At 37.9% G+C, this 27,137-nt stretch overlaps 1 protein-coding gene across 1 annotated transcript in view; it reads right to left on the bottom strand.

Annotated features, from left to right (window-relative positions):
- Positions 1-27,137, bottom strand: part of USH2A (Usher syndrome 2A (autosomal recessive, mild)) — a 1,370,557-nt gene that overhangs the window by 158,418 nt on the left and 1,185,002 nt on the right. Inside the window, 2 exon segments of the mRNA XM_006834191.1 lie at positions 19,065-19,338; positions 19,340-19,414. Of these exon segments, the coding sequence (XP_006834254.1) occupies positions 19,065-19,338; positions 19,340-19,414 (349 nt within the window).

The raw sequence follows: 27,137 nt of genomic DNA, 5'->3' as shown, positions 1-27,137 counted from the left end.
GATATAATGTGTAGAATCCCCCCACATCTCCTTTTGCAAATGTCGCTGCACTGGTTTTTAGTGCCAGTTCACTGTGGTGGTCCAGCTGTGGCCTTGGCCTCTGAACTCAGCCGGGGTGGGGTGGCCGCAGAGGGAGTCCCATGTCATGATCAATTCCTAAATCATAATATTTTCCTCTATACAGTGATTTTCCACCAGTGCATGTGGGAAATTGATGCCCTGAACCTTATGCTTGATCCAGAGCCCTAGAGGTGTTCCATGAAAGCAGCTTCTCCTCCACGGAGCCTGTCCTACCTGACTCTGCCTCTGCAGCCTCCAAAACCTGAAGACATCAGGTGGTTTTAAACCTGTCACTTTTTCACTGTATGAATAAGAATACAGCACCTCTGTTTCTCTAATTATTTTTGAATCTTAACCATCATTATGGTTTAGACCTCTCCCAAAAGTCAACTTTGAACTTTTTAGTCCAAAGTGATCATTGTGAGGTTTTGAATCTTTTATAAATTATGTCATATATTTTTATTAAATTCATATCCAACTATCTGTCATCTATTATTTTTGTTGCCTTGAGTTATAATTTGAAGTTTTCACTGATAATTGGATTTTCATAAATGACATCTTGTTTCCATCTGGTTGATAACTCAAGATGCAGGTTGGGTAGTTGAAAGAATACTGCTGAATCAGACCTGTAGTTGAAATCAGCTCTGCAATGAGGTGTGTTACCTTGTGTACATTACTTAACGTCTCGGATTTCTGTTTCATTATTTTCAAGTACAGATAATAATATGCACTTTGTAGAGTGAATGCAAGGCATGTGCAAAATGTCCTCAATGTGCTTCATTTAGAACGTTCTCAACAAATGGTTGTTTATAGATTTCTACTGAAACATAGAAAAGATTTTACCTAAATTTGAATAAACTGTGAACACACAGAGCTGCTCTTAGGTTTAAATACAAAGCATCGGCAAAGAGTTAAAAAAAAAAAAAAAAAAAAGTCTAGGATATTATTACAGTGTGAGTTGTCATTGTTAAGTGCTGTTGAGTTGGTTCCGACCCATAGCAACCCTGTACATAGAGTTTCTGAGAAGTGGCTGGTGGGTTTCAACCACTGACGGTTAGTTTAGCAGTCTAGCGCTTATTCTACAACATCATACCAGGACTAGTCATATATATGGTTAGTTATGGTTTGAGTTGTGTCTCTCCCAAAATATGTGTTGAAAAATCCTTTCTGTGGTTGGACTTCTGATGTGGCACTATAGGGTTAGCATTGGGCTGTAAACCACAAGGTTGGCAGTTGAAACCCACCAGCTGCTCCTCAGCAATTTTATACAGGGTCCCTATGAGTTGAAACCAACTCAATGACACTTAACAACAACGTATTTGTGGTGACAATCTTATTTGAGAACGGTTTTCTTTGTTATGTTGAAGCTGTATCAGTATAACTGTTTTATGTCAATCACTTTTTAGACAAAAAAAAAGAGTAGATTATGCATATAGAAGCAAGCAGAGATGGTGCAAGATAGATGCAAAGTCATATGATGATCGCTGAGGAAGGGAGGAGATAAAGCTCTCCCTCCAGAGTCACAGACAAAAGAAAGGCTTCCCTTAGAGCCTGAATTTGGACTTCTAGCCTCCTAACTGTGAGAAAACAAATTTGGTTGTTAATACCATCTACTTGTGGTATTTCTGTTCTAGTAGCTCTAGAGAACTAAGACAATCATGGTAAGTATTGAGGATAAACATAAAGCTGGAGTCATCAAACTGATCTGATTCATGGTCATTCCATGTAATCTGAGCGAAACTGTTCTGCGAGGTTTTCTTTGCTATAATCTTTAAAGAAACAGATTGTCAGGCCTTTGATTCTGTGGAGCTGTGGGTTGGGCTCAAATGACTAACTTCTAGGCTAACAGTTGATTGCAAGAGACGTAGAAAGTGGGAGTGTGTTGGAGTGCAGGAAATGAAATGACAGCTAGATAGGACAAGAAAGCCTCATTGAGGATGCCATTTTGATGAAGACCAGCAGGAAATAAAGAAGCAAATCATAGAGACACCCGGAAAAGAGTTTCCCAGCAAGCCAGGAAATGCTCCAACTATAGGACATTACTCTTGACCTTTCTGTAATGAAGAAATAGTAATTATTTCTCATTAAATAGGCAATAGGATTTTTTTGTTTCTTATTTTCTTTCTTTTTGTTCTTTTTCATTCTAAAGGGCAGATTATTCCCTAGGCTTCCTGAAGTTTGGGGAGAGGAAGAAGAAAAAGCTGCAAAAGAAAAAAAAAAAAAATGCCCACTGAGCATCAAAAATTAGTTACCTTTCCAATTTTCTATTTATATAGATATGATAAGTTTTATTACAACTTTTATCTTAATAAACTGTTTTTCCAGTATCTTTGAAGGACAGAAGGCTCAAGGATTCATTTCATTTTAGCAAGTAAAACATCAGTATTCTTATGATCTGTTTGACAACTTCTTTTGGTGGCAGTGTATTTTTGGAATTAACTCATTTATCATTGAGTATATCCCGACTCATAGTGACTCAGCACAAATATTAATGATCTTAACTACAGTACTCACTCCCGTAAAGATTTACACCCTCGGAAACCCTGTACAGGGTCGCTATGGGTCGGAACCGACTTGGTGGCACTTAACAACAACAACAACAGTACTCAAAGGTTGATCTTGAGTAAATTTCTTTTTAATTATTGTTGTTGCTAAGTATCATTGAGTTGACTCCAACTCATAGTGACCCTGATTAGGGTTTTTGAGGGTATAAATCTCTCCGGAGCAGAAAGCCTCATCTTTCTTCTGTGGGGCAGCTGGGGGGCTCCAACAGCTGACCTTATGGTTTACAATACAATGCTTATCCTACAGAGCCACCGTGTTTGCCTTTTAAAGTTGTTAAGTGCTGTTGAGTCGGTACCGACACATTGCAACCGTGTATAAGGTTTTCAAGGAGTTACTGGTGGGTTTGAATCTCTGACCTGTTGTTAGCAGTCCAGTTTTTATCCTACAGTGTCACACCAGGATTCCCTTTAAATGCTGCTGTTATTAAGTGCTATCGAGTTGGTTCTGACTCAAAGAGACCCTGAATATGGTTTCCCAGCAGCTGGTCGGTTTCAACCCTGACCTTGCAGTTAGCAGTCCTGTATTGTCCTACAGCAACACATCAGTACTTCCCCCTTGTTAAGTGCCATCCAGTCGTTCTGACTCACAATAAGTGACTCTGTATAGGGTTTCCAATGTGCCTTACATAGTAGGAGTGGTTTCTTGTATAGTAGTTTCAATATTGTTTGCCATGATTAAGTCATATCCCATTCCCCAAACAACAGAATACTTACAACTCTTATCATTTCATTTAAAGGTGTCTATATCTCCCCCCACCTGGTGTGGTACAAGATATTGTGTATAGCCCCACTAGAGACTGCAAACCTTGGTTTCAATAACATACAGTTAGGGCAAACAAAAGAATTAGAATAAAGCACTGGACAAGGTTTTTCTTCCTGGAAAACTTCCAAAGGGGACAGTGCTCTTGACATTACAGAGATAAAGAAGAGAGTTTTCAAGACTCTTCCTCTTTCCATACTAGTTCTTTTGTATGCTGGGTTGTCTGCCATTATGTTTATGTAATTCTGACAGTGTTCTTAATGACACACTAACAGATTGTAAAACACGCTGCTGGCATTTACTTGTTTTTTATATTTTTAAAACAATGTCCTTCATGTAACAGTAGTTAAGCGCGGCAGAAGGACATCATTAGAGCCATGGTTAAACTGTAATTTACACCATTAGGAAGGCAGGAGCAATTTTTATTGCCTGGCAATTTTCTTGCTGAAATATTTGGACCATATGGCTCAATTTGTGTAATAACCTTAATTTCTGCACCCTTCAGGTCTGCCTCCATCTCCTACGGAATGGTAAAATGCGGTTTAGCAGAAAAGGCAACTGTCTATACTTAGAGAGTTGAGATTAATAACATGTCACGTCCTGTTTTTGGTGAAGGAATTCGAACAGCAGCCAGATGGTATCTCTACAAATAACTGTCAGGGGTCTTGATCTAATCAATACAATGTATTAATACATCTCCCTTTCCTGTTTCTCCAGGGGCTGGTGCACAACATCTGGAAAGAGAGGGGGGGCCCGCCAAGTAGAAAGCTGATTCTTTTCAGAATCAAACTGAGCCCAATTAATTTTTCATGTATCCTTGATAACTGTTTCATAATGAGCTATGCGTCTTGACGGATTTGGGGTTGGCAGAGCAGGCTGCCCCTGCTTTCTATCCCCATTCAGTCCACTTATAGAAACCAACCCATTAATCAAGCTATCTGGCATAAAACCTGAATCCCAGCTCAGCAAGAGATCAATAACCATCCTAAAAAAACACAAAACCAGCCACTAATGGGCACAGGTATCCAACCATGACATTAGTAATTGCTTTAGCAAAAATAAAACTCTATTGTAATCACCCAATAGGAACTTATATGATAAAATTCATTACTTGTGTCTTGTCAAAAAGTAACATTTACATCTGTTAAAAATATTCTGTAATTTTACTATCTAGACATGGCCCTTATCTTTCAGAGTTAGACAACGAACCTTTGGAATGTATTAAAACTCTCTGATTTTATAATGTGAATATTTAATAATCCAAGTATCATATAAAATGTTTAAAAGTGAGTTATTGCACTTATTTTAAATTCAGAGGACCTGAGGGGCTCCTTAATACAATCTGCAGCCCAGCCGTATATGACACACAGGGAACCTACTGTGGCAAGAACTCTGATACGATGTCAGGTTGGCCAGATTTCTCCACTCTTTGGCTGACTTAATGGTAAGATTTATAATTCAGTTAATAAATTCTTACCACTTTCCCAATGGTTTCATCTCAAACTTTGGCTTTTTAAAATCACAGTCAAGGCAGTCATTTTACTTTTCAGTTAGCAAGTGTCTTTTGGCTTGGTGGGCATTTCTGTACTTTGGTTTCTTCTGAAACAGAGACCCAATGGTTTCATATATGGAGTGTAATTCAGACAGAGGTGAGGAAATGGAGGAAACCATTTGACTGCTGGTTAAAACATTACCTATTGGTTTTCTGAAAACAGGTGAAAGGTAACCTGTTTAGCCCTTTTGAGAGTCTGAGATTTTGATTAGAAAAAAAAAAAAAAACCTTGGGGATTACTGATATAAAGATAGCCATTCATTGGCTGAGCATCTGATCAAGCCCTGCCCAAATGATAGAAGGATCTATGGAAGCCTCCATGGACTTTAAAGTGATGTCACATTCATCCTTTCTGAGTGTATGACTAAGAAATATGATGTCTATGTTTGTTTTGTCAGTAGTTTGTCAGTAGGGAGGATGAGTGTTAAGTTTGGATCAGGGAGATGAGTTAGGATGCTCTTAAGTTCTTTTAGGAATTTATAAATACATGGAAGAAGTGCAGCCAGAGTGCTCCTTGGAGGCCAAGATGGCCAAACTTCATCTCTCATACTTCAGACATATTGTCAGGAGCCACCAGTCACTGGAGAAGGATATCATGTTTGGTAAGGTGGAGGGTCAGAGAAAAAGAGGAAGACCCTCAGCAAGACGGATTGGCAAAGTGGCAGCATCAATGGGCTCAAGCGTGACAACAATAGTGAGGTTGGTCCAGGATCGGGCAGTGTTTCATTCTGCTGTGCATAGGGTCGCTATGAATTGGTACCAACTCGATGGCACCTAACAACAACAACATAGTTGATTCCAGTGAATCAGGAAGACCATAGAATAATTGATGCTTTTGAGTTATGGTGTTGGAGGAGAATATTGAAAGTGCCATGGGTTTGTCAGAAAAATCAAAAGATCTGTGTTGGAAGAAGCGCAGCCAGAGTGCTCCTTGGAGGCCAAAATGGCCAAACTTCATCTCTCATACTTTGGACAATTTTTCAGGAGGGACCAGTCATGTTTGGAGAAGGATGTCATGTTTGGTAAGGTGTAGGGTCACAGAAAAAAAGGAAGACCCCCAGCGAGATGGATTGGCAAAGTGGCAGCATCAATGGGCTCAAGTGTGGCAACAATAATGAGGTTGGCCCAGGATCAGACAGCATTTCGTTCTGCTGTGCATAAGGTCACTAAGAGTCGGTACCAACTCAATGGCACATAACAACAACAAATAGGTGATTCTCCAAGGAAGACATTTGGGCAGCCAACAAACATATGAAGAAATGTTCACTATCACTAGTCTTTAAAAAACTGCAAATCAAAACAACAATGAGACACTGACCCAGCCACCAGAGGCTATATCTGAGAATGAAGTGACCAGCTGGTCTGAAGTAGGGGGAGGCATGCAAGAACTCCCAAACTTGCAAATAGTATCCATTTGACATAGCTTGGATGACTAGCTGACCAGAACTTGACCAGAGGAAGATAAAGAAGGTTGATACAGGGAGTAAGTGTAAATTGCTTCTAATTGATGAGCTGGACCTTTGCTTATGGATGAAGCACCTCAAAATTCCAACTGAAAGGAAAATACTCTTCCTATCAAGAATCAAGCTTGCCTCCTCAGTACATTGGGTTGATAGGGATGGGCAAAAATAGGGAGTTATAAAGACATGAAGTGGCTGACTTACAAGCTTTCATGAGTGTGCTTAGTTTCAGAATGAGTGGGGTAAGGCAGAACCCCATTGAATAGTTTTCCTTTTTTTCCAAATGGGTCTGGTAAAAGGGGAAGTGGGAGGCTGGGGATAGGATTTTATGATTAGTGCATGTAATTGTTATCAGGACTAATTGGGATTGTCGCAAGTGTAAATGTAGAAGTGGGAAGTAGTTAATCTTCCATTTCAGGAACACAGGACTCTAGAACCAACAAAAGGGAAGCGCGGAGTGGAGCATGGGATTCTAACTAGAAAAGAAAAGCCAGCAGGGGCTGTGACAGAGGGGATGGCACAGAGAGCTTGAGCAGCGGAGGACTCTAGGCCCATGGACTGAGAAAGGCTGTGTGCCTGTGGGCAGGAGGCTGGCTTGCAAAGTGTACACTTTGGACATTTAAATGAATATGTACTTTCTGTTTTGTATGTGTACATCAAACAGCAATAAAAGGAAGTAGATGTAAATACTGTTGACTGATGGTACATGGAGGGGAGTGCAATCATTGCAATGAAACAAAAAATGGTTTATTGAATGAAAAACATAATCTGCCCTGTAAACTTTCATTCAGTTCATAATAAAAACGTAAAAAAATATGTATAGTCAATGCTACATACGATCAACTCCTTGCTTTAAAAATTATATGTAAATGATTTCTTTCTTTACAGAAAACATGAGTCCTTGAGAGAACAGATTTTTTTTTTTTTTTTTTTTTGGTAGCTCTTTTAGCTTCTGAACACAGTAGATTGTTGTTATGGGTTGAATGATATTCCCCCAAAACATATGCTGGAATCCTAATCCCTACACCTGTGGATGTCATTCTGTTTGGGGATAGAGTTTTCTTTGTTACGCTAATATGGGAGTAGGGTGGGTTCTAAATATAATCAGTTATGAGTTCCAAAAGGACTGACTAGCCACACAGATTTACACATGTGGAAGTGGACAAAGAGACAGATACCATGTTAGGATTGTCTATAAGCTAAGACAACAAGGAACTACCTAAGAGGAAAAATTCAACATGACTGAGACCCTAATTTGGACTTTCATCCTACAGAACTGTGGGAAAATAAATTTCTGTTCTTTAAAACCACAAATTTCTGGTATTTCTGTTAACAACAGCACCAGGTAACTAAGACAATTTACAAAAGAGAATTATAGTGAACAATTAAGTAATGAAGTTTTCCAAAACATTTCTAGGTTTTGATAACCCAAATAAAATTTTATGTAACTTGGTCCTCAACTATGAATAACTCAAAATTTTCATATTTGCATGACTTTTCATAGATGCTATAGCCCATGTTTTCAACTTTAAAAATTTTTTTTTTTTTTTTTTTTGCCTGGTGTCCTCTGTGGATAAGTGAAAAAATAACAACATTCTGACAATGGAGTGTCTGTAGTGGAGTTGCATAACCTTAGAGAAGTAGAGTTATATAATATTAAATAACTAAATTTCATAATTAATTGAAATCTACAATTTGGGATCCACAGTACTTGGCATCCAGAATGTTTAATCTGTGTAGCACTGCTATCTAAACATTTAGTTTATATAAACTTATGGCCTCTGTGATAAAGACAGAAGATGATTGCTATTTTGGGGCTTCCCATTCATAGATAGGATCAATAACACCAGCAGTTCCAGTTTAATAACACCCAGGTACAGCACTAACAAGATGTTTCACCTTAAAAGTTACATCCAGATAAAAAGATTCATTTGCAAACCTATCACATATGTATTCACAGGTGGTGGGTGTGGGTCATTGCATTTGGATTAAAAAGCAAATGTCTCTCTCTACATGAGAGGTCACTAGCTTGTGTAAGGTAAAATCTTTTCACTGTTCGGCATGATTAAAATATTTCAACAGTGGTTTTAGTCTTTTAAAAATCACAGTATTGTTGTAATATTTTTCTAGGCTTCAGGAGCTCACAATTGTTTGGCCCAATCAAATCTGGGAACACTACAGAAGTTATCACCCATCAAGGTAATTACTTTCAAGTTGAAATAATTACTCTATCAATGTTAATGGTCTTTCAACTTCAATAAAGCACTCACCTGCCGATAATCACAGCTAACCTCTTGCTCTAATGCAATTCCCTCTCTATTTAGTAGGTTATATTACAGCCGTTACAGTGGTCACTTGTCCTGAACAGCTGCTGAATTTCACTTTGATCGGCTGTGAACCATAAAAAAATTGGTCATCTGTGTATGATTTCCCCCTCACCCATAAGCCCTTGCAGAGCTAAGGCGGTAATAGGGTGATTCAGGGGCAGCCATCTTGTCTCAGGTAGTGGCTGCTTCTACTTGTGACAAGAGCACAGTGGTTCAATTAACTTCTGCCCGCCACTGTCATTTATAGTTTACTGTCTCTGCTAAATGGCATATATTTTGAATTTATGCCTGGCCTTGTTATCATATGGACTAGTTCATTTATTTTCATATGTATTTCTAACAAGGTTCTGTGGGATTTGGGGGCATCCAAAGACAGATACCGTATAGCTCATTAACAGTACACTTGACTCAATGGTCAAAGAGTACCCGCACAAATGTCCTTCACCTACTGATAATCGGTTCTTTGGCATAGGTGAAGTAGGTAGATGCTAATTAGGTGGAATCTGTATGTTTTGGGAAGTTGTATGTGTGTATGAGTTACCAAAGAACTCAGACTCTGCAGGTCTACGATGCCAGGCGGGGCCATGGCAGGTTGCTCTGGTTGGCTGGTTGGTTGGTTATGTACTGTCAAGTCATTGCAGCTCATAGTGACCCTGTACAGGGTTTCTGAGGCTGTGGATCATTATCGGAGCAGAAAGTCTCATTCTCTCATGGAACAGCTGGTAGTTTCGAACTGCTGAATTTGAGATTAGCAGCCCAATTCATAACCACTACACTACCCCAGGTTGCTATAGTTTCACATAAACTTAAAAGAGCCTGAAGAGAGTACTTAGATGATATTGTTGTTGATAAGTGTTGTCAAGACGGTTCCGGCTCACAGGGACCCTGTATAGGGTTTTCTAGGAGTGACTGGTTAGCTTGAATTTAGATGATAGATGTGAGAAATTATGATTGTGTGTATGTTGAGGGTGTGGTGAATCTGTGTCAGTACTAATCCTCAGGGAGGCTCTAAGAGACTGAGTAGGGAAATAGAGATTGTTTTAATGCTTGGTAACTGACCTGTGAATTTACAGTATAATATCAGGAAATATTTAGATCTGCAAACTCAGAATTTTGTTGGTCATAAATGTAAGGCACATTTATGACAAAATTCATACAGTTGTCTTATACAAAACAAAACTTTATCTACATTTACTGATTTAGTCAAATCTTTGTTATCCCCAATAGTAGGACCTCTTTAAGTTTTTATAAAAAAATACCAAACCAAAGTCACTGCCACAGACTCAGTGACTCATGGCGACTCTGTATAGGGTTACTGAGACTGTAAATATGGGAGCAGAAAGCCTCATCTTTCTGCTGCAAAGAGGCTGGTGGGTTTGAAGTGTCGACTTTGTGGTCAGCAGTTCATGGTTCATCTATTTTACAGTGCTACACAGTCTACTAATATTGACATATAAGTGTCTAAACTAACTTGAATAAACATTCATTTATTTAGCCATTGAAGAACCCTGTGAGGTAAGTAATATTTGATTCAGAATTGATTATTAAGAAGGGAGGTCAATCCATTTGAAGTGTAGGAGTACCATCATTCCAGAACAACATGTGTGAAACCATAAAGTGGTCTTCAAATGTAAGAATACAAGCTATGTTTTGAAAGTAGAATCCATTGGATGTAGTGAAGAACTGGATGTGCAAGTAAGGAAACAGGAGGAATAAAGGGTGAGTTAGCTTGAGTAACTAGAAAGATTATGGGCCATTTAGTTTGGAAAAGTAGGCGATAAGTAACTCTATTGAAACTGCTACACACATCCTTGCAAGACTTTGTCTCAAAAAGCAAAAAAATTTCCCAACTTTAATCTCCGTCTTCCTCCAACAAGATCTAAGTTCATGAAAAGGGAGTTAAAGAAGGAAATTCAGAGAAGTGAGCGATTTGGCTGTCTCCTACCACATCTTGAGGAAAAGTTGGAGGTTATCCACAATCACCTCCCAGATCATATAAGGGATATTCAAGAAACCTACTTGAAGAAACTAAAGATGTCTGTAAGAAATGTGAGAGGGACAATTCACCCTGCAGGAGGCTTGCTGCTGAGGTGATGAAATTCATATGACATTCTTGTTTGCTGGTACTAGGCAGAAGAGGGGTTTTCTGAGATACTGAGAGAATCACAGGAGTTGGGGATCACAGCTTACACAGCTTACACAGAAATAGATAACTGCTTCTTTCTCAATGAATTCTGAAGTTCAGAAGCTGGCTTGGTCTCATCTGTGGTAGATCAAGTAGAGAAGATAATACTGGACAGGATGCACTTCAATTATTTTATGAAACAAGATTTCCCCAGGACTACAGAATGTCATAGAGGAAATAAGAATTTGGTCAAGATGCTGCTGTTGATGGGAGCCATTCAGTCAGTTCTACCACATAGCTACCCTATGCAAAGAGAATGAAACCCTCCCGTGTCATTCGCGCAAACTTTCCTATGTTTGAGCCCACTGTTGCATTCACTGTGCCAAGCCATCCCGTTGAGACTCTTCTTTTTTTTGCTTACCCTTTTCTTTACCAAGCATGACATCCTTCTCCAGGAATTGGAGTCTCCTGATAATGTTTCCAAAGTAACGAGACAAATTCTTATCATCTTCCTTTAAAGGAGGATTCTGCCTGTACTTCTTCCAAGACAAATTTGTTCATTCTTCTGGAAGTCCATGGTATATTTACTATTCTTTGCCAACACCATAATCCAAATGCATCAATTCTTTGTTGTTGTTATTTTTAAGTGGCATTGAGTAGATATCTTATGTACAACATAATGAAACACTGTCCAGGACTGTGCCAACCTCACACTCATTGCTACACTTGAACCCATTGCTGCTGCCACTGTGCCACTCTATCTTGCTGGGGGTCTTCCTCTTATTTTGCTGACCCTCCACTTTACCAAGCATGATATCCTTCTCCAGGCACTGTTCCTTCTTGAAAATGTGTCTGAGATAAAGTCTGGCCATCATGGTTTCTAAGGAGCATTCTGGCTGTACTTCTTCCAACACAAATTGATTTGTTATCTTAGCAGTCCATGGTACTTTTAATATTCTCCTCCAACACAATAACCCAAATGCATCTATTCTTCTACTGTCTTCCTTATTCACAGTCCAACTTTCACATGCATATGAGGTTATGGAAAATACCATGCTTTGGGTCAGGCACACCTTTTTCCTCAAACTGACGTTTTTGCTCTTGAACACTTTAAAGAGGTCTTGTGCAGCAAATTTGCCTAATGCATTGTTTGATTTCCTAACTACTGCTTCAATGAGTGTTGATGGCTTATCCAAGCAAAATGAACTCTTGGACAACTTCAGTCTCTTCTCTATTTATATGTATGTTTTTTTATTGGTCAGTGGCGAGGATTTTTGTTTTCTTTAGATTGAAGTGCAACCCATACTGAAGACTGTGGCCTTTGATTTCCATCAGTAAGTATTTTAAGTCCTCTTTGCTTTCAGCAAGCAAGTGTGTACCATCTGCATATCGCAGATTGTCAATGAGTCTTCCTCCAATCCTGATGCCATTCTTCTTCATATAATCCAGCTTCTCAAATTATTTGCTCAGCATCCAAATTGAATAAGTCTGATGAAAGACTATAAGCCTGGCACACACCTTTCTTAATTTTAAACCATTCAGTGTTCCCTTGTTCTGTTTAAACAACTGCCTCTTGGTCTATGCACAGGCTCCTCATGAGCACAATTAAGTGATCTGGAATACTCATTCTCCGCATTGTTGTCCATAGCTTGTCATGATCAACATAATTGAAAGCCTTTGTGTAAATCTTTCTGGTAATCTCTGCTTTCAGCCAAATCCATCTGACATCAGCAATGATATCCCTTGTTCCTTGTCCTCTTCTGAATCTGACCTGAACCTCTGGAAGTCAATGTACTACTACAGCAGGTATTGAGCTATCTTCAGCAATATTTTACTTGCATGTGATATTAATGATATTGTCTAATGACTTAGTTTGGGTCACCCGTCTTTGGAATAGGCACAAGTATGGATCTCTTCCAATCAGTTGGCCAGGTGACTGTCTTTCAAGTTTCTTGGTCTAGGGGACTGAGTGCCTCCAGTGCTTCATCAGTTTGTTGAAATATTTCAATTTGTGTTCCATTCCTGGAGCCTTGTTCTTTGCAAATGCCTTCCGTGCACCTTGGATTTCTTCCTTCAGGATCACTGGCTCTTGATCATAAGCTGCCTCTTAGAATGGCTAGATATGGATCATTTCTTTTTGGTACAGTGACTGTGCACTCCTTCCATCTTCTTCTGACAATTTCTGCATCATTCAATATTTTGCCCATATGTTGTCATAGTTGTTAAGTGCCATCAAGTTGGTTCTGACCCATAGCGATCCAGTATAGGGTTTCTGAGGAGTCACTGGTGAGCTTGAACCACCCACCTTGTGGTTCAAAATTTGGCTTTGTAGTCCAGAGCACTAACCCACAGCACCACACCAGTACTCCATCTATATTGGAGGAATCCTTCTATATTGAAAGTCAAGTCTTGGATTTTTACTTCAGTGCCCTCAGTTGGAGAAATGCTAGGCATGTTTTTCTCTTGGTTTTCTTTAATCATTCTTTAGTTTTCTTTATTCATTGTACAGCTTTCACATGCATATGATTTGATTGCAAATTCCATGGCCTGAGTCAGGTGCACCTTAGTCTTCAAAGTTTTATTTTTACTTCTTAATGTTTTTAAAAAGGTCTTTTATAGCAGATTTATCCAGTTCACAGCCATGTCTCTCTTAACTACTGCTCAAGTGAGAATTGATTGTGGATTCATGTAAAATGAAATCTTTGACAAATTCCATCTTTTCTCTGTTATCATGATGTTGTTTACCTGTGTAGTTGTAAGGATATTTGTTTTTGATGTTGTTGTTTAATCCATACTGAAGGTTGTACTCTTTCTTCATCCATAAGTGCTTCAAGTCCTCTTCACTTTCAATAACCAAGGCAGTATAATCTGCACATCACAAGTTGTTGATGAACCTTTCTCCAAACTTGACACCACACTCTTCTTCATATAATCTAGTTTCTTGATTATTTACTCAGCATATAGATTCAATAGGTATGCACATTTTCCCCTGATTTTAAAACAAGCAGTATCTCCTTGTTTAGATTGAACACTGCCTCTTGGTTAATGTACAGGTTCTACATAAGTTCACTTAAAAGTTCTGGAATTCCCATTCTTTGTAATGTTATCCATAATTCATAATGATTCACACAGTTGCATAGTCAACAAAACATAGGTCAACATTCTATTATTTCCTATTTCAGCCAAGGTCCAGCTGATGTCAGCAATGATATCCCTCATTCCATGTCCTTTTCTGAATCTGGCTTAAATTTCTGGCAGTTCTGTTGATTATATTTCCACAACTGTTTTAAAAATATCTTTAGCAAAATTTTACTTACAAGTGATATGAATAATAATATCGTTAGATACTTTCCTTATTTTGTTGGATTGTCTTTCTTTGAATGGGCACAAAAACAGATCAATCAGTTGGTCTGGTATTATCTTCCAATTTTCTGTTTTGCATAGATGAGTGAACACTTTCAGCATTGCATCTATTTGTTGAAACATCTCAACTGATAGTCTGTCAATTCCTGGAGCCTTGTTTTTCACCAATGCCTTCAGTGCAATTTTGACTTCTTCTTTCAATATCATTGATTCTTGATCATAAGGTACCTCCTGAAATGGTTAACCAATTATTTTGGGTACAGTGACTGTGTATTCCTTCATCTTCTTTTGATACTTCTTATGTTCAATATTTCCTCCACAGACTCTTTCAATATTGCAGCTGAAGGCTTGAGTTTCAAACATGTTCTTTGCTTTTGTTTTCTAACTGTAGGTCTTTTCACATTTCAATAAAATATTTTACTTTTTCTGCCTGAGATTCCCTTTGAAATCTTCTGTTCAGCTCTTTTACATCATCATTTCTTCCTTTTACCTTAGCTACTCTATCTATGTTCAAGAGCAAGTTTCAGAATCTCCTCTGATATCCATTTCACCCTTTTTTCCCTTTCTTATCTTTTTAATAACCTTTTGATTTCTTCACGTATGTAGGTTGTCCTTGATGCCATCTCACAACTTACCTGGTCTTTGGTCATTACTGTTCAATGTGTCAAATCTATTCTTAAGATGATATGTAAATTCAGGTGGGATTTATTCAAGGTCATACTTTGGTTCCCATCGATGTGTTTTAATTTTCTTCAGGCTCAAATGGAACTTGTATATAAGCAGATGATGCTCTGTTCCACAATCCATCCCTGACTTTGTTATGACTGGTGATACTGAGCATCTCCATTATCTCTTTCCACAAAGGTAATTGATTTGATATTTCCTGACAGGAGTTGACATTGGTTGCTTCCTTTGGAGGGGACCCTAGAAGTTATTGAGTTTTTCAGTTTGACCTTCAGGGCAGGAAATATTAGAGGTTCAAGAAATTATCTAAAGAATGTACTGCTTATATTGTTGTTGTTGTTATGTGCCGTGGAGTCAGTTCCTACTCATAGTGACTGCCTATATTAGGAAACTGATAAGCATGGAGTTTCCTATGTTGTTGTTAAGTACTGTCGAGTTTGTTCCAACTCATAAAGACTCTGTAAGGGGTTTCCAAGGAGCAGCTCGTGAGTTTGAACTACCAACCTTGCAATTCAAACTGACCTTAAGGTCCAGTGCATTATCCTGCAGCACCACACCAAGACTCCAAGGAGTCTCCATAGGGAAGCCTTTATATAACCCACAAAGAAAATCTCTAACAGAGGACACACGTAGCTTCATTAGATCTGTATTGTCATTTAAGACTCTGCCTCTTTTTATGTAATCCTTTCGTTCCTGCCATGATCCTGGGGAATCAGCAAGCCATAAAAAAGGATGAAGAAAATGATCATACATGGTCTTCTCCATTGCAGATCCCTAAACCGAGTCAGATTTTGAGTGAGACTGGACTTTTTATTACCTGAAATTATTCCTTATTACCAAAATTGGACTGATTCTTGCTACTGAAAGTACTTAAAAACCATTGCATATGTCCTAAATATCACCAATGAGTGAGCAAAGGAGGAGTTCTAATGGAGACTGTTGGAAGAGTGTGGTTGGATAAAAATAAAGCTTTCCTGAGAAATAGTTACCTGGCATACAAAAAGACTCACATGGCTTTCATCTCCCAAATTTAACGATATGGTTTTATCTCTAAATGTATATTTGTGACCCACAGGTTATTATTAGAAAGAAGGTATAAAGATAACATAAGTTTAATAAATGAAAAATTAACATCAAGTCAAATATACAATTACAATCAAAAAAAGTATTTTTAATTGACTTGTGCGACATTTACCTATACTTACGTTTGACATAATTTTTTTTGGTAATAAAGTTAAAAGATAATCACCAGAGGAGCCACTCTGGAAATCTAGGTCTTTAAAAATATTTGTGCTTTCTTATAAAAGGGTCTTGGGAGGAAAGTCTAAGAAACATCAAATATCCAGAGCTACGACTAACTTAAGATTTTACCTGAAGCACAAGAATATTTTATATTATATTAAACTAGTATTAAAATAGGATTAAGGATGAATCACCAATTTATTCACAAATTCTCCATAATATTGTGATTATTAATCATACTTTTTGTCTCTTTGTCACATGTCTATTTAACGACAATAAGATTTGAAACAGCCACAAGAGGACATTTTGAATACTTCCTCCTTGACATTGGGAAAGGGAATTTGGCAACTAGAATCTCGAAACTAGAGTTTGTCATTCTGGATTTTATACCCAGATTAGAAGCCAACTTTTAGTGACCCATTCTATTTGCCTACCCAGTCAGTACCTTATGCTTAAATCTGCACAGAGTGAAGCACCATTTATCTTGCAGGGTATTGGGCAAAAGTGTGATCTGGGCTTGATGTTTTATATTCCTATGGGTTGAGCAAGGGTATACTTAGAGCACACACAAACAGGTAAACCACTTTTACCTTTAAATCCCAAGTTATTTCTGCCAGGTATATAGCCGGTGCCAGTGAGAAAAAGCAAACAATTCCCGAATGGTGGCAGCAATAATGCCAGCCTCGCCAGGAGTGTTCCCTGTAACTACCACCATGGAACTCTTGCATGCCAAAGAAGGCTAAATACAGTTTCTCTCCTGACACTGCACAATTCATCATGGATCTAATTGGGAAGGGAGTTTAAGAACTTTCACTTAGAGCTTGCTTTTGATAGAGAAGGATGTTGGTCCAAGGAGACCCTAAGAATCGACAAACCTCGTTCTTCACCTGGAAAGGACCTACTTAAACCCAAAGGAAGATAAAACTTTTCATGAAGTTTGGAGGAAAGCTGGTGAGGCATTAAACCTACACTCTTTCCATTTCTCTTCTCCTGCTGCCTCTGCCACTGCTCCTGCCAACACATATGTTCCCCACACCCATGGAGATCCCCCACTGCCAGTTCTCCATCCACTGCCACCACCAGCAGGATTCATGCCTCCATTGCACCTGTTTTATGTGGCTTTCCCAGCAACATCCACCTGTCTATAAACAACTCTGGAGGACCTTGGGACCAGCTGATAATGCCACAACCACTATAGGCAAGTTATTGGTGCCCCCCCTTGCCGAGATGGAATCTCATAAAACAAGGGACTAAATGTGGGGCATTAGTAATACTTCTCTCAAGTCTGTGGATTGCATTGCAATACTAAAATTGTGGGAATGGACTTCATTAGTGGAGAATGTGGTTCCTTTGCTCTGGGGAATTTGAGCCAAAACAAAAAACTTGAAAAAATGCCTAGGGCAGACACAGAAAGGGGACGAAGCTTATGACAATATTTAGCTGGTTTAGGAATTAGAGAAGTAATAAGTTAAACCAGGAAGGCACTTGGAGAATGACTTAAAAGTCATCTATGTGTGAACAGCAGAATCAGAAACTCTCAGAAACTTGAAATACTTAACACTGATAGCTTATGCCTGAGACTTGCCTACTCTTCTCACACCACAATCTCTGCCCAAGTGCCCAGATTTATGGCTGATTTCAACAATATAGTTGAGTGTAGTATTCAACAATATAGTTGAGTCTCATCAGGGAGATGAGTTAGGATCCTCTTAGGTTCTATTAGGAATTTATAAATATGTGGAAGAATTGCAGCCAGAGTGCTCCTTGGAGGCCAAGATGGCCAAACTTCATCTCTCATTCTTCAGACATATCATCAGGAGGGACCAGTCGCTGGAGAAGGATATCATGTTTGGTAAGGTGGAGGGTCAGAGAAAGGAGGAAGACCCTTAGCGAGAAGAATTGGCCAAGTGGCAGCATAAATGGACTCAAATGTGGCAACAGTAGTGAGGGTGGCCCAGGATTGGGCAGTGTTTCATTCTGCTGTGCATAAATAAGGTCGCTATGAGTTGGTACCTACTCAATGGCACCTAACAACAACAACATTCCCTTCCTGTATTCTAAATCTTAAGCACAGAAATACAATTTAACCTTTGAAATAATGATCTTTGCTGTCTATATTTTGTTCTCATGTATGAGGACTTTCATATTCAACATGGTCTTGACACATCTTGAACACAATATATACTTAACTCCTATGACTACAAAATTTCATCTCTGTGAAGCCTCTTCAGTAGGATGACTTACTCTGGAGTGTTCCTTGCCTAATACATTTTGGTATAATATTATTCTCTCATTGGTTGTTATTTATAGCTATTAAGGAGTGGAGTTCAAGAAGTTAGTGGGAAAATTTAATTACAAGACAATGGGATTTGTCCACAAACTTTTGAAGCTCCCTCATATATATCTCATACAATACCAGGCTATGCTGAGCATCAAGAAAGTGCTCAGAAGATACTAGGTAAACTGAAGGAAGTTGTGTTTATGATCAGAGGAGGCCAGTCATTAATTTATTATATATATATATATGAGTTTCCCTTACATGTATATGATATCACTGGATCATTGATAATTGGAAAATTGAATTATTTAGTCTAATTTTATCCAAACTTCATCTCCATGAGGTACAAAGATATAAATTTAGTGATTTAACTAAACTATTTAACAGATATAGAATTCAAGAAAAAAAAGAAAAAGTTCACTTATTTGCTTGTGATAATATAAACTAGTTATGGTTCCCCAAACCATCTCCATTGCTCTTATATTCAGTGTAATAAATTATCTGCATGACCACAGGGCTCCTATTTATTCACTTATGAAAACAAAATTTTTCATATATTGAAGCTCTTGATGAAGAAAATGACCAAAAAAATGAATGTCAGCACATAACCAAATAATATAAGAATCCAGTATTCTTTCTAAATTCTTACCTTCACTGTAAAAGCACATATGATGGACACATTCAATGTTGGATCACCTGGTATCTCTTGGTAGACCACAAGGTACTGGGTAATAATACCACGGGGAAACTCTGGCTTTGTCCAATTCAGCAGAACTGAATGTGCACTGGTAGCTTGAGACCAAGGAGTTGGCAAATCTTGAGGTGGGGTTTCCAAGGTCTGTGCTGATGACCACTGACTCTCCACTGAGTCCTGGGAGTTCTGGGCTTTGACTCAGTATTCGTAGAGTCTTTAAGGCCTCAGAGTCTGAGGTATCAGTAAATTCAAGGGCTCCTGACCAGATGAATAAGAGGGACTCTTCTTCAGTGCCAGCAGGACGTCTGAAAGGAAACCAAGAAGGCAACCAGCGACAGCTGTAAGACTTCAGATCAAATAAGGGAGTACTTTTTAGAATAATTTACTATCAACTCTATTTTTCAACTGTCTATTCTCAGTGTCAAGATGAAGACTGACCAGATGGCAAGATATACCAGAGTCCTGATGCAATATCATTTTAAAATGTAGTGAATATTTATATATAAATTTATATGAATATATTTATATATATAATTATATATATGCTGATTATATATACACACCATTATATAGATACATATATATGCTGATTATATATATATAACTATATATACACTGATTATAAAAAGAATATTTCATCGAAAACATGGAAATACAGAAAAAATTAAAAAGTGATACAAAATCACCACTCATCACATTTTGTTATATTAACTTTCAGACTATTTTCATTCAAAACAAACAAACAAAAAACATAAGCAATACAGGGAAACAAATGCATTATTTATTTATTTTTAAATATAGAAGTATATGTGTAAACAGTATTAATAAATTACTATGTTTTTTTTAGATCTTTGTCTAGACATTTGTGTGTGTTCACATGCATGTGCACAGTTCAATTTGAGACACTGATATCACTGGTTGTCTTTACCCTTCTGTGCTCCATACATAACAATGTTGTTGTAGTTAGGTACTGACTAGTCGATGTCAACTCATAGCGACCCTATGCACAACCAAAAGAAACACTATCTGATCCTGTCCCATCCTCACAACTGTTATTTTTGAGCCCACTGTTGCTACCACTGTGTCAGTCCATTTTGTTGGGGGGCTTTCTGTTTTTTTGAGTGATCATTCACTTTACCAAGCATGATATCCTCCTTCAGGGACTGGTCCTTCCTGCCCACATGTCTGAAGTATGAGAGGATAGAAATATGGTTGCCAAGTTGGTTATGTTTCCCTATGTGCATGCCTTTTCTAATGCACTCCCAAAGTCACTCTACTCTTGACCATATGATTTTGGTTTTGGCTAACGGGAAAACAGCAAATAGGATGATGACAAAGGACTGAAAAGTGCTTGCACACTGAGACCGACTTTCTTGCTGTTCTTAGAACCTGGAGATTGCCATGTGAAGAATCCCAGACTAGACTAGTGGAGGAAGAGAAGCTCTTGGAGAAAAGTCCACAGTTTTTATCCTCTTTTACCTAGCACAGTGCTATTGTGTATTTGTTTCCCATGTTTTAAATTCATTCCCACACATTCATTTGTTTGAATTTTCTCTTCCTTATTAACCCATAATCATCCAAGAGTAACCATTCATACTATATTGTCAACAAACATTTATTGAGTACTTATACTACATTAGACACAGGTAGAACGATGAATATGTTCATGGTCAAGTAAAGATGAAAGACTTTGACAGCAAATCACTTGTTATTCATGTAGTTGCACTAGAGATTTTGAAAAGGTCAAATTCCTTTTAGGTGTCTTCTCCAGAACCTAGTAAAACATAGAATATGCTAAAAAATTTATTTCAACGATCTGATAATGGTATTATTTAGTCTTCTTTTCAAATGTTATTGTTATAAAAACTAGGGCCTCTACTAAAACTCTTTTGGTGCAAAATATATAGAATATTAATAAATTAAGTAAAATAATGAAACTAATAGTGATTTGAATGGCTTCAAAATTTGGATATTCCATTTGGAACATTTCTTTTCTCATCCGGTTGTGAAATCATGACCTGACCTGAAGGGGAAGTCATTGATGAATTGAGGTTGGTTTTTCTTTGCATCTGAGCCCAGAAAATGTTCAACTAATTTCTTCTTGCATGAATTGCATATAATTCCATGTTTTTTCTGCATCAATACTATCAACACTTATTTCCTATTAGGGTATTATTTTAGGTTGGGGAAGAATGTAACCAAAAGACAGACTATCTTTTTCTTCAACTATCTCTATAGTTGAGGTGAGATGGGTGACTAAATTGAGATTTTCCAGGCTGTTAGGAGTATTTACTGAACACACTCTTCAGATGCTGGAATAGTCACATGATACCATATCAGATTAACAGCTCCATCAAAACATAAAGTGTTATTAAGACAAAACAAATGACAGTAACTTTCTCAAAAATGCAGGTTATTAAAAACCTTTGGCTTTGAGAATTTGATGATTCCCCATTTGATAAATCACTATGACCTAAGTATAAGCAATGACAAGCTTCCTGCAGAGGCCTGTCACAGATACCTCTCAGTGACCTGTAATTATGGTTAGGTAACCCACATCATTATTACCTCCTACCATGTGTGGGCCAGATTCTGCACTCAGTGTAGGCTTACAGGGTTTGGCCTTTGTGCTTACTGAAGACATCAGGTACCAGGTGTGTCATTGGGAGGGATCCATTCTAATGAAAACCTCAGGGCTCACAGCCAAGGACTTCTCTCAGTGATGTTTTAAAAAGGTGTTTGCTAGGAACATAGTAGAGCAAAGACACATATACATTTCTATGGGGAAATACAGTATTCTATTTTGTCTAGCTTCAACCTTTTTTTTATGACAATCCAATTAATTTTTGTTATCCTATAATGAATTTCAAAATCCAGGTGTATCTGTGTTTTCATAAAACTGGCATTGTTTTTTTTTTTTTTTTTTTAAAAAGGCTGGAAGTGTGAATTTTATAATCTACTACTCAAGAGACAATGCTAGTTTCAAGGTTATCTGTCAAAACAACTAAAGGATGTATCCTGGCTAACTATATCTTAACCTTCTTGAGTATTAAATGAAATAAAATTATTGTGAGACAAACGCTCACCTGTAAAACTAAGAAACACAATGTCTTTATGTCTGAATAAAATGTTAACAGAAATGGTGCTGGTTCGCTTTCTGATGTTGTTCTTAGGTGCCATTGAGTCAATTCTGACTCATAGTAACCCTATGCACAACAGAATGAAACACTGCTGGATCCTGCTCCATCCTCACAATTGTTATTAAACTTAAGCCCACTGCTGCTGCCACTGCGCCAATCCATCATCTTGTGGGTCTTCCTCTTTTTCACTGACCACATGCCCCTTTCCCAAGAATGATGTCTTTCTCTTGGAACAGGGCCCTCCTGATGATATGTCTGAAGTATGAGTGATGGAGTCTCGCCATCCCTGCTTCTAAGGAGTATTCTGGCTGGTTGGTTAGACCACAATTATTTCTAATCTATTAAAGATTCAACTGTTCATTTAGCTGGAAGTGTTTCCTCCAGAATATTGAGTGTTTAGGGATATCAGACTTTCAAGGATTTTTTTTTTTTTTTTTAGTAGCTAAATGGTTATTATTTGCTTAAACTCATTTAGTAGATTCTTCAGTAATGTGTTTTTTCCAGTTAGAATTAATTATAGGTAGCCTGAGTGTAAGAGGGGGAAAAAGAAGTATTAAAACTAGGAGCTATATATTTTAATGGACCTTCATACCCTATGCTGTCGCAATGTAGAATAATATTTTTAAGAGTTCTTAAACAATGCCCCCATCACTAATCTGTCAGTTTGTCGTACTGTGATGGTTTGTGTGTTGCTATGATTCTGGAAGTTATGCCATTGGCATTTTAAATAGCAGCAGGATCACTCATGGTGGATCAGTTTCAGCCGAGCTTCCAGACAAAGACAGATTACAAAGGAGAGACAGACTGCTTTTGAATATTAAAAACCTTAGAAATAGTAGTGGAACACATAAGCTCCAGAATATTGAGTATTGAAACATGATGAAGAGCACCAGAATATTGTCAGATATCGTGCCAGAAAATGAGACCCTCAGGTTGGAAGCCACTCAAAATACGACTCAAAAGCTGCCTTCTAAAAGTACAGTTGACCACGATGACGCAAACCAAATAAAGCCTTCCAGACCTTCATTTGCTGATGGGGTACAACTCAAAAATGGAGAGAAACAGCTGTAAACACTCATTTAGTAATAGAAACATGGAATGTATGAAATATGCATCTAGGAAAATTGGAAATTTGTCAAAAATGGAATGGAACACATAAATATGATATCCTAAGCATTAGTGAGCTGAAATGGAATGGTATTGGCCATTTTGAATATGACAATCACATGGTTTACTATGCCTGAAATGACGAATTGAAGAAGAATGGCTTCACATTCATCATCAAAAAGAACATATCAAGATACGTCTTGAAGTACACTATTTGTGATAGGATAATATCCATCTGTCTACAAAGAAAAGTAGTTAATATCACTACTATTCAAATTTACACACCAAACACTAAAGCCAGTAATGAGGAAACTGAAGAATTCTATCAACTTTTTCAGTCTGAAATTAACCAAGTCAAAATATATGGAAAATACTGGCATTTGGATGCAAAGGTTGAAAATAAAGAGAAAAGATCAGTAGTTGGAAAACATGGCCTTGGTGATAGAAATGATGCTGAATATAAAAGGTAGAATTTTGCAGAATCAATGAATTCTTCAATACAAATACCTAATTTTTAAAAAACATAAAAGATGACTGTACACATGGACTTTACCAGATGGAATACACAGAAATCAAATCGACCATATCTGTGGAAAGAGATGGTGGAAAAGCTCCATATCATCAGCCAAAACAAGGCCAGGGCAGACTACGGAACAGACTATCAATTGCTTATACACAAGTTCAGGTTGAAGCTGAACAAAATTAAAATAAATCCAAAAGAGCCAATATATGACCTTGAACATATCCCACCTAATTTAGAGGTCATCTGAAGAACAAATTTGATGCACTAGACACTAGAGACCGAAGACCAGAAGAGTTGTGAGGTGATACCAAGAACATCACATATGAACAAAAATGAAAGGTCATTAAGAAGAGAAAAAAGAAGGAAAACTCCAAAATGGATGTCAGAAGAGACTCTGAAAATAATATTCCAGTGTAGAGATGCTAAAGCAAATGGAAGAAATAAGGAGTTAAAAGAGTTAAATAGAAAGTTTCAAAGGGCAACTCTAGAAGACAAAGTTAAACATTATAATGAAATGTGCAGAGTTAGAAAAACAAAGGGGAAGAACATGATTAGCATTTCTCAAGCTGAAGGAACCGAAGAAAAATTTCAAGCATTGACTTACAATATTGCAAGATTGTATGCACAAAATAGTGAATGATGCAGAAAGCATCAAAAGAAGATGGAAGGAATACACAGAGTCAATGTACCAAAAAGAAACGGTCAATGTTCAACCATTTCAAAATGCAGCATATGATCAAGAGCCAATGATAATGAAGGAATAAGTTCAAGGTACATTGAAGGTATTGGCAAAGAACAAGGGTCAAGGCATTGATGAAATATAAATTGAAATCTTTTAACAAACAGTTGTGGCACTGGAGGTACTCATTCATCTAGGCTAAGTAATTTGGAAGACAATTACTTGGCCAACTGACTTGAAGAGACCCATATTTGTGCCCATTCCAAAGAGAGGTGACCCAATGGAATGCAGATATCATCGGACAATATCATTAATATCGCATGCAATTAAAATTTTGCTAAAGATAAACAAAAAATGGCTGCCACCAGTGGCAGAGAACTGTCAGAGGTTGACGCTGAATTCAGAAGAGAAAAGGAACTAGGGATATCATTGCTGATATCAGATAGATCTTGACTGAATACAAAGCATACCAGAAAGATGTTTACCTGTGCTTTGCCAACTATGAAAATGTTTTCAACTGTATGGATCATGACAAGCTGTGGACAACATTGTGGAGAATGAGTATTCTGAAACACTTAAATGTGCTCATGAGAAACAATATAGACCAAGAGGCAGTTGTTTGAATAGAACAGGGGGACACTGAATATGTTTAAATCAAGAGAGTTGTTTACCAGGGTTGTATTCTTTCATCATACTTATTCAGTCTGTATGTTGAGCACATAATCTGAGAATCAGAATTATATGAAGAAAAACACGGCATCAGGATTTCGATATGCAGGTGATAAACCTTGCTTGCTGAAAGGGAAGAGAACTTAAAATAGTTACTGCTGAAGATCAAAGACCACCGTCTTAGGGATGGGTTGGCTCTATGTAAAGGAAGAAAAGTCTTTGAAATTGGCAAAATTTCATTTTGCTCAGATCAACCATCAATACTCAATAGAAGCAGCACGCAAGAAATCAAATGACGTATTGCATTGGGCAAATCTGCTACACAAGACCTCTTTAAAGTGTTCAAGAGAAACGATGTCTGTTTGAAGACTAAGGTGCACCTGACCCAAGCCACGATATTTTCAATAACCTCATATGCATGTGAAAATTGGACAGTGAATAAGGAAGACCATAGAAGAATTAATGCATTTGAATTATGGTGTTAGGGTGTGAGGGAATATTAAAAGTACCATGGACTGCCAAAAGTACAAACCAGTATGTGGTTGGAAGATGTACAGCCAGAGTGCTCCCTGGAAGCCAGGGTGGCCAGACTTTGTCTCTCATACTTCGGACATGTTATCAGGAGGGACCAGTCCCTGGAAAAGGATACCATGTTTGGTAAAGTGGAGGGTCGGAGAAAAAGAGTAAGACCTCCAGACGTGGATTGGCACAGTGGCTGCAGCAATGGACTCAAAGTAGTGTCCCAGGCTAAGCACTCAACTTCAAGGTCAGATTGAATGGCAAGGGCAGCTATTCAAACACACTAGCCGCTCCACAGAAACCCTATAGAGGGTTGCTATGAGTTGGAACTGACTCCACAGTGCTTAACGACAACAACAATCTTCAAAATAAATCAAAACAAAATTTTATAACCCAATTAAATTTCCAATACAATTTTAGTATCATTCAAATATCACTACATCTCATGAAGACTATTAAGGCTTTTCTTTATAAATGATATTGTTAAGTGCTATCGAGTCAGTTTCAACACACAGCAACCCTGTGCAATGTTTTCAAAGAGTGGCTGGTGGGTTTGAACCACCAACCTTGCTGTTAGCAGTTCATTGCCTAATCTACAGTGTCACACTAGGACTCTTCCATTATTAATCAATATCTGGGGGAAACAACAACAACAACAAAAAAACCCAATTTGTAATGAGAGTAAATATTTTCCTGATCCTGGCTCTACCACGTATTAGTTACATGGCCTTGGACAAACTAACCTATGCTCGTTGCCTGCATTTCATTTCGTAAACTGGAGCTCAAAACCTCACAGAGTATAAAAACTTTGCAAGAATTTTAGTAACAAAGCAAACCCTGCACATGGAAAGCATAGTATAAAATGTCATTCATGTTGAAAATAAAGTTCTAGAGAAGATGTCCCAAACTGTGTTATGGAAGATGAATCTGGCAGTCATCCTGTAAAGGCTGTATTGAACAGGGAGTGACTACAGGTAGTCACACAATAATGAAGTCATCAAAATAGTCCACATGAAAATAAATGTTGACCTGAGCTAGGCATATAGTCAAAGAAATGTAAACACAGATGTTATGGAATGAATTGTGTCCACCCTTCCAAACCCCCCCAAAAATTTTTTATAGCTGTGGGTGAGGGGAGGCGGGCATGATGACAGCTAGGGTGGAGGTGCAGTGAAGTTTGCCATCAGCCATACCACAGAATACCAGGCAAAGCAGATCCAGGGCAGAGCTCCAAAACTCGGAACCACAGAGATAGGAATATTTTAAAAGTTTAAGGCTTATAGCTAGTGGAACTTGAAACTGAAGTAAGAAATTGTGTACTTTTGAATCTGCCAGGCTCGGAGGTCAGGAGCCGACATCTTGCATGAAACCAAACGCAAGACCAAGTGGGG

This window comes from Chrysochloris asiatica, unplaced genomic scaffold (genome assembly GCF_000296735.1).
Source record: "Chrysochloris asiatica unplaced genomic scaffold, ChrAsi1.0 scaffold00009, whole genome shotgun sequence".
In the NCBI taxonomy this organism is placed as follows: domain Eukaryota; kingdom Metazoa; phylum Chordata; class Mammalia; order Afrosoricida; family Chrysochloridae; genus Chrysochloris; species Chrysochloris asiatica.
The sequence above is the reverse complement of the archived record's forward strand: the minus strand, read 5'-3'. Positions and strand labels throughout refer to the sequence as shown.